Source organism: Centrocercus urophasianus, unplaced genomic scaffold (genome assembly GCF_019232065.1).
Source record: "Centrocercus urophasianus isolate 14NV4802_14NV808 unplaced genomic scaffold, USGS_Curo_1.0 seq_40, whole genome shotgun sequence".
Taxonomy (NCBI): domain Eukaryota; kingdom Metazoa; phylum Chordata; class Aves; order Galliformes; family Phasianidae; genus Centrocercus; species Centrocercus urophasianus.
Genome location: NW_024884978.1, coordinates 643,641 through 656,263, shown reverse-complemented (window position 1 = coordinate 656,263; position 12,623 = coordinate 643,641). Strand labels below are relative to the sequence as shown.

General features: G+C 57.2%; 2 protein-coding genes across 3 annotated transcripts in view; one reads left to right on the top strand and one right to left on the bottom strand.

Moving 5' to 3' along the window:
• Positions 1-345, bottom strand: part of SLC39A11 (solute carrier family 39 member 11) — a 60,051-nt gene extending 59,706 nt beyond the window's left edge. The window contains exon 1 of the mRNA XM_042832800.1: positions 79-345. Coding sequence (XP_042688734.1) covers positions 79-345 — 267 coding nt within the window. The remainder of the gene's footprint in view (positions 1-78) is intronic.
• A 4,942-nt stretch (positions 346-5,287) lies between these two features.
• Positions 5,288-11,592, top strand: SSTR2 (somatostatin receptor 2). 2 transcript variants are annotated; one of them, XR_006171138.1, is made up of 3 exons: positions 5,288-5,331; positions 5,840-8,561; positions 10,351-11,592. XR_006171138.1 is itself a non-coding variant. In XM_042832989.1 (2 exons), the coding sequence occupies exon 2, from the start codon at positions 5,922-5,924 to the stop codon at positions 7,035-7,037; it is 1,116 nt and encodes a 371-aa protein (XP_042688923.1). In that variant the 5' UTR covers positions 5,288-5,331; positions 5,840-5,921; the 3' UTR covers positions 7,038-11,592. The 2 variants fall into 2 exon arrangements, 1 of the variants encoding a protein (XP_042688923.1); XM_042832989.1 differs by having other exon boundaries at positions 5,840-11,592.
• The last annotated feature ends 1,031 nt before the right edge of the window (positions 11,593-12,623 follow it).

Below are 12,623 nucleotides of genomic sequence, written 5' to 3'. Positions count from 1 at the left end.
TAAACCTCTTCGGCACCTCCAGGTCCCTTCCCCGCACGGCCCGACCCGCACAGCCCCGCACGGCCCGGCCCCACTCACCGTCCAGCCCCGAACCCCGGCTGCGGCCCCGCGCCACTTCCTGGTACCGGCACACGTGTCGCCGTCGACGCCCCGCCCACTCCAAGCTCTCCGCCAATAGGAGTGCGGCGGGGGCGGGCCGTCAGCGGCTGTGCGGGCGGGCGCGGCAAGGTGGGGGTGGAGCGGCGCGGGCGGGCGTGGGAGAGCACCGAGGTGACGGAGGAAGAAGGCAGAATTAACCCGATTCTCGGGAAAAATAAAGAGCTGAACAGACAGGGGCTGTTCCATTAGGAGCCTCCCCGAACCGAGTGCCACCCACGTGCTGTGTTCCCATGTCACACAGGGCTCCAGGTCCCTGCATCGGGGTGTCCCCAGGCTGTGTCCCCTCCCCTCACACCGAGGGAGGAGCAGCACCCGAGCGAGACCCCGCGCTCAGCTCGGTGTGTGCAGCTCCATCAGTCCCGCTGTTCGCTCATTAACGTCTTGCTCACTGACATCCTGCTCGGGCTGCACCCCAGAGACCGGCACACCTCCTCCCCCTGCTGCAGTACAGCCCAGCAAGCACCTCCCCATCCACCATCATCCGTCCCCCCATCCCAGGGCTGAAGCAGCCTCATGAGCATCCCTCCCTTGGAACGATTAAACCCTAGCAGCCCAGGGATTGGGATTTACACCAAAAGCAGACGCACCCCATCCCCTGTGCTCAGCACATCCCGGTGCCACCAATGTGTGCTGCACCATAGGTAGCAGCAGGATGCACTGAGTTCCACACCACCATCCTTCTTCATTAGTGCTTATCTTTTAACAGTTTTTGATCAGCCTCCCTTGCTGCAGCTGGGGAAGGTCGAGGCCATTAGAAACCTCTCTGATTTAGGATTTAATCAATTTTCCCCATAATTGCCTGCATCCTTCATTAGCTGCTGTAACAAGGCAGATGTGGCACGAGGTGCCAGCAGGGAGGGATGTGAGGACCGAGCACACAAAGCTCCCGCCCACAGCCCCAGGTTCCCAGCAAGCCATGATGAGGGTACATGGGGTGGGGACAGCTGGCAGGGCCGAGGGACACCAGCAGGGCTATCCCTGTGTGGGGACAAGCAGGGAGCCCTGGGCAATGGGAACAGTCAGTCTCTGCAGAAACACCAACAAAATCAGCTCACACCTTCCTTCCCCAGTGACGTGCACAGGCAACCACGTTCCTTGCCCTAAAATAGTGGGGCTGACCCCACCTGCCACCCGTCTATGCCTGTTTCCTGCAGCCCAGTGCTGGTAAGGGATGGGGACATCGTTGCTCTGCACTGTGACAGTGCAGGCGGTGTGTAGGCAGAGCTGGCAAGGGATGAGACCCAGAGACCCTAAAATGTGATTTGAAACAGCAAGGAGGGGCAGCAAGTCCTGTTCAGTGTCTCTCAATAAGAGGCAGCAGGAAGCAGTGGGACCAGCACAGAAACCCCTTCACTTTGTTCAGATAAAGCTCTCAGTGGGGATCACTGTGGCAGCAGCACAGCGATGGCACAGGCACCTACATCTGGAGTGTATCTGCAGATACACCCAGTGTCCCTGTTGCTACCCCCGTGCTACTGCCCTGCCAGCGGTGTGTCCTTGTGGCCTGGCTGCTGCACAGCACACATCCATCAGTGTCTACAGCGGTGCATGGAGTCAATCTGGATCCACTGGTAAGCCAAAGGAATGAGAGCTTCCTGAGAGCTCCATCCCTCTCCTCTGGGGATGGGGCACAGCGCGCTGCCCCCCAAGCAGGATCAGACAGGGGCACTGCATCTCCATTGCATGAGTCAGAGCTGATGACACCCATCCATCACAGAGCACCGAGTGACAGCTTTATGCCTCTCTGCCAGCTTCAGGCTCGCTGTGGGAGACATAAGGACACGGTACAGATCTGGGGGAGTACAGCCAGAAAGTGCAGGTGTTCTGCTGGGACAGCGGGGTCACGCAGCACATGGTGTCACTGACCCCAACAACGGGAGTGGCTGCATGAATTTCTATTGCCAAACGCACTGTTAAATTTAATGCATGCCCTGCGGAGCACAGAGCACAGCAGGGAGAGACGCAGGCGGGAGCTGGGATTGCAGCCCGTGGCTGCCAGAGGCTCATTAGCATCCAGAGTTATCGTTATGATTCACGGCCGGTGCGAGCAGCATCTTTCAGTGCAGCCCAGTCCTTCTACTCTCGGCAGAGATCAATAAACTCATTATGAAGGCAAATAATGGCAGTGGGAGAACGAGAGAGGCGGGAGGCGAGGAGCCGGCCGCAGGGAGGGCTGCAGGAGTGGGAGGCAGCAGGAGGAAGAGGAGGACAGCCTCGTGCAGGGGCTGCAGAGAGACCTGCATGCCACCAGACCCATTGATCCCTCTGCAGACCCCGCCTGCCACATTGCTACATCCAGCAGGAGCACGGCCAGGCTTCAAGAACAACATATAGATCGTGAAGGCTGGAAAAGACCTCTAAGATTGTCGAGTCCAACCGACAACCCATCCCCACTGCGCCCACTGACCGCGTCCCTAAGACATTCTGAACAAGGATGATGGGAGCTGAAGGGCTGAGCAGGAGCACACCAAGCCCTCTGCCCTCCTGCACAGCACCCAGGGGAGCCCCCTGCCCTCCCTCCTGATTGGGGAGGAAGGTCAGGTCACCCTCTCCCTCCATTGGCAACCACACTCCCAGCACTTTGCAACATTCATTTCCAGGACAGGGGTCACAAACGCTGTTGTTTTTTTTTTTTTTTTCCATGACCCTCAAAGAACAGCTGGGAATGGATGGCAAGAGACTCAGAGGGACTTTGAAAGCTGCTTTGTGGTCACGTAATCCCCCTGCCCCTCTCCCATGGGTTGTATGGAAGTCAGAGCCGTGTGGGAAGGGGCCTTGCATTTCTCCCAAATTCGTGCCTGCCAGTAAATGGCTTTTCAGCAGAGTGGATACTTGGCAAGCTGAAAGACAAAGAGGAGTTTATCTGCCAGCACCAAACCAGCTGCTGGGGTGAGGCAGCGTCTCACCAAACCAGGGACCACCCAGAGGAACAGATCTCTACATGAGGCCAAAATTCAACGCTAAATCTAATGAAAGAGGGGGAAAAAAAGAAAAGAGAAGGGAAGGGAAGGGAAGGGAAGGGAAGGGAAGGGAAGGGAAGGGAAGGGAAGGGGAAGGAAAAAAGAACCTTGAAAAGACTCAAGCATTCCTCTGCCTCGGCCGGCTGACCCCTCACCATTCAGCCGTCAGCTCGGATCAGCCCTCCTTCACTGCCCCTTCACTTCATTCATTTCTTTTCTCTTTTTTTTTTTTTCAATGATCAGATCTGGTTTCAACCAACATGAGCTCAGTGGCTGAGTTCACACAGCAGTGGGGCAGAGGGGGCTGAGCTGTGGGGCCAGAGGTGACCACACTTTGCTTAGATGGGGAGGAAGGAGGACGGTGACGGGGTGATGCTCAGCGTCAGGTTGGGACAGCACGAGGTGAAGGGGACGGGGACAGCCCTCCTGGAGCAACTCTGCAGAGCAACCTGAATATGGGACCTGGAGGTGGAAGGTGGAGAGAGATGGTGGGAAAAGTCCTCAGTGCTCTGGGGGTAACCAAGGCTGCACGCTGATTGCAGGGCGATGGGGCCAGGGCACAGAGGCTGCACCCTGAGGGACACAAGGGACAGAGGTGGCAACATCACCTACACAGGGGGGAAATTCAAGGAGGCGGCACCGCAAAACACACAGCCAAGCTCTGTGCTGCCCTTCCTGCTGGTAGGGATGGCTGCTGATGTGCCTTTGAGGATATGATCTATGGAAACCCCGTGGCTTTCCTGGGGAAGGGCACAGCCAGGACAGCCCTCGTGGGCACACAGAGCAGCTGAGGGAAAACAAAACAACTGTGAAAAGGTCACAAGGCATCGAGCCCTTCTCAGTGCCACACCAGAGCGATGCACTCCCTCCTCCTGCCTGCCAGGCAACATCTCACCACGCCACTGAGGAGCTGTGCTTGGTGACACACGCAGTGGGACCCAAAACCCCAGCGGGCAGCACCCATTGCACCTGCCAAGCTCTCATCCTCCACGTCCTCTCTCCTTCCCTGCTTTTACTGGGATATTAATATCCACATCATTTATTCCAGGGGCAGATCTTTCCATCCTCCAAAAAGATTTATGAGGCTGATAATGGCTCTTGTTCTTGCTCCAAGACCCTGTGTCTTTGGATCCACCTCTGTAAGTGAATGGCTAAGTGCAAATGAGAACCTCCCAGCCCCTCTTGCTGCAATCAGCAGCCTCGCTCCTGGCTCTTTGTTCCAAGCCACTCTTAATTTCCTGCTTTCTGTTGTCTCTTTGATAACTGGTGGAAAGATGGGGGGGAGGAATAGTTACTATTTAATTGCATTCAAGCTCTCAAACAAACCAGAGCAGGGGTTATCTCACCCAAAGCTCTCTGGTTTTGGTCTTTCTCCTCCAGTCACCGTTACTGGGTAACTGCAGCAGGACAGGCTGTGGCAGCTGCCACCTGTACTGCACGAATCCCAGCTTTCACGCAGACATCTCAAAGCTGTGGGTGACCATCACACCAACTTCCCAGCGCTCCCAGGCAGTGCCAAGCCAGCACACAGCTGCCTCGCCTTGCCTTTGGTCACAGAGTGCAAAATCCTTGGGTAGAAATAGTCCCAGCATCCCAAGAAAGACTGGGAATTGCACACACCTCTGAGTGCAGCATAAGCCCCAGTGAGGTCACGGTGTGGCCATCAGCGTGCCCTGCCCCCCCCCTCCTTGTACACCTCGGATGCGCCAGGAGAAACCGAGCATTCTGCACTATCGTTAGAGCCAAGCACGAAGAACCTTCTGCTGGAAGAGAGATGGGAAGATGGAAAGTCCCCCACGCTCTGGGGTGCTGCGGGGTCCCCGATCCCACGCTGCTTGCTGCACAGCAGCTCCAGCACACACCTCCACATCCCTCATCCGAGCCTCGCAAAGGGCCGGGCGGGCACGGCAGGGCAGCGTCGGGAGAGCAGAGCGGGCACGGTGGGGCATCGCGGGCGGGGCATCACCGAACAGGTTGGACAGGACCGGGCCGGACCGAGCGGCACCGAACAGCAGCACGGGCAGGGCTGTCCCCGCCCCGGCCCCGCAGAGCCGCCCCAAGCGGGGCGGAGCGCAGCCGGTGCGTTGGGTCCGGCGGCGGAGCGGGCAGCGCGGAGCTGATCGGAACGGAGCGGTGCGGAACGGAGGGCGCTGCCGGCGCCTCCCCGGTGCCCGCCGGGCCGGGCCGGGCAAGGGCACGGCGGTGGGAGCAGGTGAGAGGAGCGGGGGTCGGCGACTCTCGGCTGTCCCTACCCGACCCCGGGGGCTGCAGCCGCGGGGAGCCGGCGGGAGCGGAGCTCGGCTGGGAGCGGGGATGGCGCGGCGGAGAGCGGGGTACGGGCACGGCTACCGCCTACCCCGCATCTTCCACGGCAGCGGCAGCTCCTCGGGTTTCCCTTTCCCAAGCTGGGCGCTGGCTCCTCGCCGGCTGCGTGCTGGGAGGGGAGGTTTTCCCCTTCTGTCACCGCTCCGAGTGCCGGTCGCACCCAGAGGGGATTTATTCATCAGTCGCGGTTTCGGGGGGTCCTGGGGGCTCCGGAGGCAGGAGGAGCCGTGTTATGTCCAGACCAGACTCCTCTGTGCTCCCTGTGCGGGGAGGAAAGAGGTGGCAGAGATGGGCTGGGGAAAGCCCTCCAGGGAGCATCTCTCTACAGAGCTTGGCTGCAGGATGGGCAAATCCTCCCCAGGAATCCCTTCATTTCTATTTTCTCCAATTTCTAGAATTTTCTCCTTCATCCCCAAAGCAAGGGGAGATGACATCTTGCTTTCCCTGAGCCACCTGTGCCCCGCAACCAGCAGAGCCATGGATCTGGAATACGAGCTGCCCAACGCCACCACCTTCTGGTTCTCTCCAGCTTCCCCATTCGACAACTTCTCCGTAGAGGCCCCCACCAATGCATCACAGAACGCCACAGGCCAGCACTTCGACCTAACCAGCAACGCCATCCTCACCTTCATCTACTTTGTGGTCTGCATCGTAGGGCTGTGCGGCAACACGCTGGTGATTTACGTCATCCTTCGTTACGCCAAGATGAAGACCATCACCAACATCTACATCCTGAACCTGGCCATTGCTGATGAGCTGTTCATGCTGGGACTGCCCTTCCTGGCCATGCAGGTTGCGTTGGTACATTGGCCCTTTGGCAAAGCCATCTGCAGGATTGTCATGACGGTGGATGGGATCAACCAGTTCACCAGCATCTTCTGCTTGACAGTTATGAGCGTTGACCGCTACCTGGCTGTTGTCCACCCCATTAAATCCGCCAAGTGGAGACGGCCCAGGACAGCCAAAATGATCAACGTGGCCGTTTGGGGTGTCTCCCTGTTGGTGATCATGCCCATCATGATTTATGCTGGAGTGCAGCAGAATCACGGCAGGAGTAGCTGCACCATCATCTGGCCGGGAGAATCAGGTGCGTGGTACACGGGCTTCATCATCTACGCCTTCATCCTGGGCTTCCTGGTGCCTCTCACCATTATCTGCCTTTGCTACTTGTTCATCATTATCAAAGTCAAGTCCTCAGGCATCAGGGTGGGCTCCTCCAAGAGGAAAAAGTCTGAGAAGAAAGTCACCCGAATGGTCTCCATCGTGGTTGCTGTCTTCATCTTCTGCTGGCTCCCCTTCTACATCTTCAACGTCTCCTCTGTCTCTGTCCTGATCGTGCCCACACCCGTCCTCAAGGGCATGTTCGACTTTGTCGTGGTCCTCAGTTATGCCAACAGCTGTGCCAACCCCATCCTTTATGCCTTCTTGTCTGATAACTTCAAGAAGAGCTTTCAGAACGTCCTCTGCTTGGTGAAGGTCAGCGGCATGGACGATGCGGACCGAAGCGACAGCAAGCAGGACAAATCCAGGCTCAACGAGACCACAGAAACCCAAAGGACCCTGCTCAATGGTGACCTGCAGACAAGCATCTGACAGGGCAGCGGGGTTGTCCTTCACTCGCTCTCCTCTCCCCACTTGCTCCCAAAAGCACTGGTATGTAGGGAGTCGGGCAGGAGTGCCAGAGATGCACACCCTGATGGGCCGAGTGTCCTAAGCTGGGCTGGTTCCCGAGCTGCTGGTGGGTTGGCTTTCAAGCATTGTGGAGGATATGGTTCAAGAGGAACTGCCTCACCAGGAACACAAAGACTGTAGGAATCCCCACGTGGCAGCACACGTTTAAACACCAAAGTGCCGCTGTGGGCAGCAGACATTGCTGGGACTGCTCTGCTGGTTCTCCTGGTGTTCCCCATGGGGCTGAAATTGGCTTTGGGTGCTCTGCCCCGGGGCAGTGCTCACACTGAACTGATGGATGGAGAATGTAGCCTGGCTGGGCTGGGACCTGAGTGCACAGGGGGCGGCCTCGGGAGGAACTGAGACCACAGGTGCTGCACACAGTGCCTGTGCTACTGCAGAGCTGTGCCGACTGGGAGCCGAGACCTGCTGGGAGCTCCCTGGCAGCACAAGCAAGCTCCTGCAGTCACGTCCTCCCCGGGGAGACAAGGGCTTACATTCACTTTGTAAGTTACTCCACTCTTCCCCCAAAGCCTCCCTGCTGCTGTCTGACTGCTTCCTTTGCAGAGAGCTGTCCTGCATGGAGGAGGCATGGCAGGACAGAGGCAGCCTCCCCGAGGACACAGCTCTCTCCAGCACTTTTGGGTACCTCCGTGCTTCTGTTCTGCCTCTGCCAGCCCCACAGCCTCCCTGCTGCAGCAGAGCTCCTCCCCTCCTCCCTCCCATAACATCACCTTCTCACAGATTTTCTCTACAGATGGAGGATTTTCCCCCTTTTTCCTTCTTTTCTTCTCGGATCTGTTCACATCAGCCTCAGGCTGATCTCCTGAGTGAGCCATGGCCGGGCTGGCTGAGCAGCCACTGTACAATCCAGTAGGAAATTCTTGGAAGCATTTACTCAGCAGTAGCATTGGGGTTTGGAGTACAGCTGTGCAGTTGCTGCTCATCCTGCTGCTGACGGCCAAGTGAGATGTGGGCTTGTCCTGTCCCTGTGGTGGCACAGAGGATCACCAGGGCCGGAGCTGCCATGAGGGAACATCGCCTGTTTACCAAGAACACTCACTGCTCTGACCAGGCAAGTCATAAAAAAGGAAGGAGTGATGGAGAAGATGGTTGACAGGAAGTGGGGGCGCAACAGGGCTTGACCCTCATCTGAGCCAAAAGGACTGGGTGGAGCAGAGGGCCCTGAGCTGGAGAAGAAGCCTCTGAGATGCATGGAGGAGATGTCTGTTCTATGGGATGGCTGCAGCTGCTCATGTCTCCACTCCCTGTTGCTAATAGCAAGGCTGTGACCACTGCAAGCCACCCCTGTCACTGCTGGGGTGCACGTCCTGCAGGTAACTGCAGAGGGGGGACAGCATTTTCCCCAGGGGCTTCCAGCACAAAGCCAGCAGGAAGAGCAGAGAAGAGCATCCAGACCCCAGTGCCTCTCCTGTAGCCAACGTGGTAAGGGGGACCCTGGGGTGCAGGTCATGCAGTGAGGGGGTGGTGGGTCTGGCCCAGCCACCAGGGGCACAGTAAACCTCAGCCCAGCACTTGCCCTCCCATGGCAAAAGCCCAGGAGCTGATATGCTCTGCTCAGACACCAAATGCAGCAATTAGAGCCCAGTGGCTGCACTGCCCGCTGCGTTCAGCTGCTCAAGAATGTCTTGCAGCGATCTGCTGTGCCCCAATGAGCCTCAGGTTCAGCACTCAAACCCTGTCCCATGGTGTCCCTCCTTGGCAGCCCTGTGTGAGCAGGAGGGGAGGCACAGGGCAGAGCTTGTGCCTGTTTTCTTTCTGCAGTGATGCCCCCCCCACCAGCACATCACCCCTGTCCTACTTTGCAACCCCACCAGTCCCAGAACCCCACAGGAGCTCGGTGCTGAGCTCAGTGCCTGCTCCCTGGCACAGTTCACTCAGACACCAGCACCAGAACACCCCCCTGGGAACGGGGCTTAGGTTACTGGGGCGACGTAGGGCACTGTCAGCATTTATTTGCTTTTAACCATTTACCTCTGCGGGGGCTCAGCACTGAGCTGCTGGCAGTCACTTGCTGAGCGTGTCCTCACGACAGCTTCATTAAGGGGTATAAATCCGAGGCGAGAGGCAGTGACGGCAGCACAGGCTGCCTATTGATGCCGCAGGAATTAAAACAAGAGCAGCTTGTCACATTACCGTGAAATATTGGAGTGTGATTGCCAGCCTGGTGCAGCCCTCTGCCAGGGTAAGGCTTCAGTGTCAGGGCTGCAGCGATGCGTCAGCTGGGCTCCGGGTGCTTAATATCTGGTGGGTGGGAGAAGAGTTATTTGTGTGGAAAGAGCCAGGGGCAGGAGAGGTGACAGGAAGGCAGGGGAGGAGGTAAGAGCCTGATGTTTGCAGCCCCCAGCAGTGCTGCAGTGCTGCTGGCAGCGCTCCGGTCCTGCCACCACCTCCCCTTATGCAGGGGCTGTTCCATTCCTGGCCATAGGTAACCCTGTGTGCTGCTTCCAGGCTGCTCATCACTGCCTAATAAACAGCAGCGCTGTTGCTGCTGTCAGTAACAAAGTTTTCCTTCTCAGCCACTTGATTTTAGCTGGAACTTGACCTCATATCTGCTCCGAAAAGCCTCGCAGGGCTGCCAGCGGCATAATGAGACATCTCTCCCAGTTCATTTCAGAGCAAATAGGTTGATCTTGCAAGTGCCGGAGCAGCTCTGCTGCCACTTCACATGCAGACTATTCCCAGGCAAGTAAGATTAATTACAACTCCCGCCTGCCCTGGCTGGAACAGATTTGTTCCAATTTGGAGGTGATGGAAAGCAGAGTGCCCCATGTCCTGTAGTATTATCCTGTGTGGTGACCCCACGTCCATGAGAAACAAACTGTCCTCAATCCCATCACTCGATCCCACACACAGATGAGGAACATTGCACCCGGGACAGAGCCTGGCTCCTGGTGCTGTGGTGGCTGGTTCCACCCAGCCCTTGGCAGCCAAAGCCTGCTGGGCAGTGAGAGGCTGGGTTTGGCCCTGCAGCCTTCTTACTGCATCTCTACAATTCCTGATATCAGCACCAAAGCTGCCTTGGACTTCTTTAAAATAACGATTTCCTAACAAACTGCACTGTCCTATCTCTGGAGGGCTTCCCCAAGTCTGTCCTTGTCCTCGATGGAGGATCCAAGACCTCCCAGGCTCTGAATCCACACTGCTGCTCAGAGCCAGGCTTGGTTCCCACGTCCCTCCCCTTCCCCTCAGCACCTTTGTTCCTGCTCAACAGATAGAAGAGAAGGAGCCAGCATCAGACCGTTGCCTGCAGAGCCTTGCTTACACCCAGCTGGAGCAGTCCTAAGCAGCACATGGCCCCATGGTCACCAAGGGGCTAACAGGGAGCACGCTGGGGACACTAACAGCATTAGCTCCCCAAAACAGCTCCAGAAAGATGCAAGAGCTGAGCCCCTGGGACCTCAAGATAAGGGCACTGGGGCTCTGCAGTACCAATGGTGTTTGTGCTGGGAGTACTGGGGTGCATAGCCTGAAAGCTGCAGCTTGTGTTGTGCTCCTGGGGTTGTTTCAGCCCTTGCTATGAACAAGCTGATTTCCAACCTCTCAGGGAGAGCCTGCGTCCCCCTGGTCCCAACCCTGCCAGGGCTGTGCAGAGGGGAGATCATCACCAAGGCACAGGCAAAGAGCGCAGCAGACCTCAAAGTCGACCTTGCCATCACTACATCTGAAAAAGCAAACTGCTGCTTTCTGACCTGAAGACACATCTACCCTTCCCTGTCAGCCTGCAACCCCAGCTGCACACTGCTCGTGTCAGATTTCATCCTGCTGTTTGCTCCAGGACCAGGACAGCAAAACCCAGGAGCACCAAGGACGTGGCTCCAGCTGGGACCAGGGGGGCCTGACTGGATCTGTGCCCTGACCAGAAGGAGACAAGGGATGCCAAGTCCAAGTACCCCACACTGTACTGCATGGTCAGGAGGGAAGGGGTGGATGGTTGTACATATGTGTATATAGCAGACATGCCAGCAGAAGGTTTTGTTATCCCTGATGCTGTAGAGACACTCTGCACTCCTCTGTTTTGCTGTGCACCCCACAAGCAGTGTGCAGGAGCAGTCAGACCCAGCTCTTTGGGTGCCCTTCACTATCCATGTGTGGCGTGCATGAGCCTGGAAGCAACTGCTGTGCTGACAGGCAACTAAAGCACTTGAGCAGGGCAAGGGGAGAAGAGCTTAGGCTGCTGCTAAGTGCTGAGTCCTTCCTAGCCAAGCTGGGGTTCCTCAAGCAGCACTGTGCCACACTGCCATGTTCTGTACATACACCCCTCTGTATCTGTATCTGTGCTCTGTATAGTGTGTGTGGGTCTGGTGTAAGACATTGTGACTGGAACATGATGGAGAGCATTTCTGCCTGAAGCCTTTCTCTCTGTAGCAATATGATGTTTCTTGGTGTCAGTTTGGAACTGAGCCTTCTTACAGCAAAGGCTCCAGGCTGTCTGTGTCACAGGGATGGAAATGTGGATGGGGGTGGGAGGAAAGTAAACAAATTTTCCTACCATTTCTGACTTTCTGTGCATGTGCCTGAGCTGGGCAAGAGCACCATAAGTATAGAAGAGGCTTGGACTCCTCCCAGGAGGAGAAAAGGCACCAAACCCAGAGTGTCACCGTGGGCAGTGCACACTTTGTGTCCTCCACAGTCCCACTGTTCCTCTTCCCATCTCAGCTCAGCGGGTCCCCAGCGGGTTGGTCTCAGCTCAGAGGGTCCCCATGGGAGAGCTGGCTGCTCCAAAAGCACAACATTGCTCCAAACTCAGGGCACCGGCCACAAAACAGATGGGTCACAGATGAAGCGTGACCACAAACAGCAACAGGCACGAGGGCTGCAGAAACTCAGCATGAACAACTCCAAGGCAGGAGGTTGTCTTTTCCGGCTGGCAACACATCTGTGCTGCTTCTGAAGGGACCGGAGCCTGTTAATTGCTACTGCTGGAGATCTGATCGACTGCAGACAGCGACACTGGGTAGGTTGTGTGTGCTTGGAGGGAAACCACGAGGTCTGTGCTGCAGATGTTCGGACACGGGCTCTGCTACAAACTGTGAATGCTGAGCCCTGCAGCCAGCAGTGCCGACCGCTGCACGGGGCAGCTTTGCTCCCTGTGGTTTCCATGCAAATAAATCCCTTCAGAACACGAAGAACAGCCCTGTTTGTGTGCCTGTCAGGTCTGACTAGGACTGCGTGCACACACGTGCGGGGATGGGCGGCTCGGCGCTGCGATCAGAAACACGCAGCCCAGACAGGAGCACAGGCAGAAGCAAGCCAATAAGCGCCTTGGGAAGGATCTGCACGCTCAGAGCTTTCCTGCTACCTCCAGGGACTGGAAACAGAAGATAACGTGCGCGCTACCAGAGGGGATTTTCTGTTTCCCATGCATGGCAGCCGCGCCCCCAAGCAGCCCACGAGCAGCAGGCGCAGAGCGTTCCAACCGAACCAATGGCGCCCCCTAGTGACGCCCGCCGGACCTCGGGGCTGGGTTGGGGCCCGGCTCCGCGG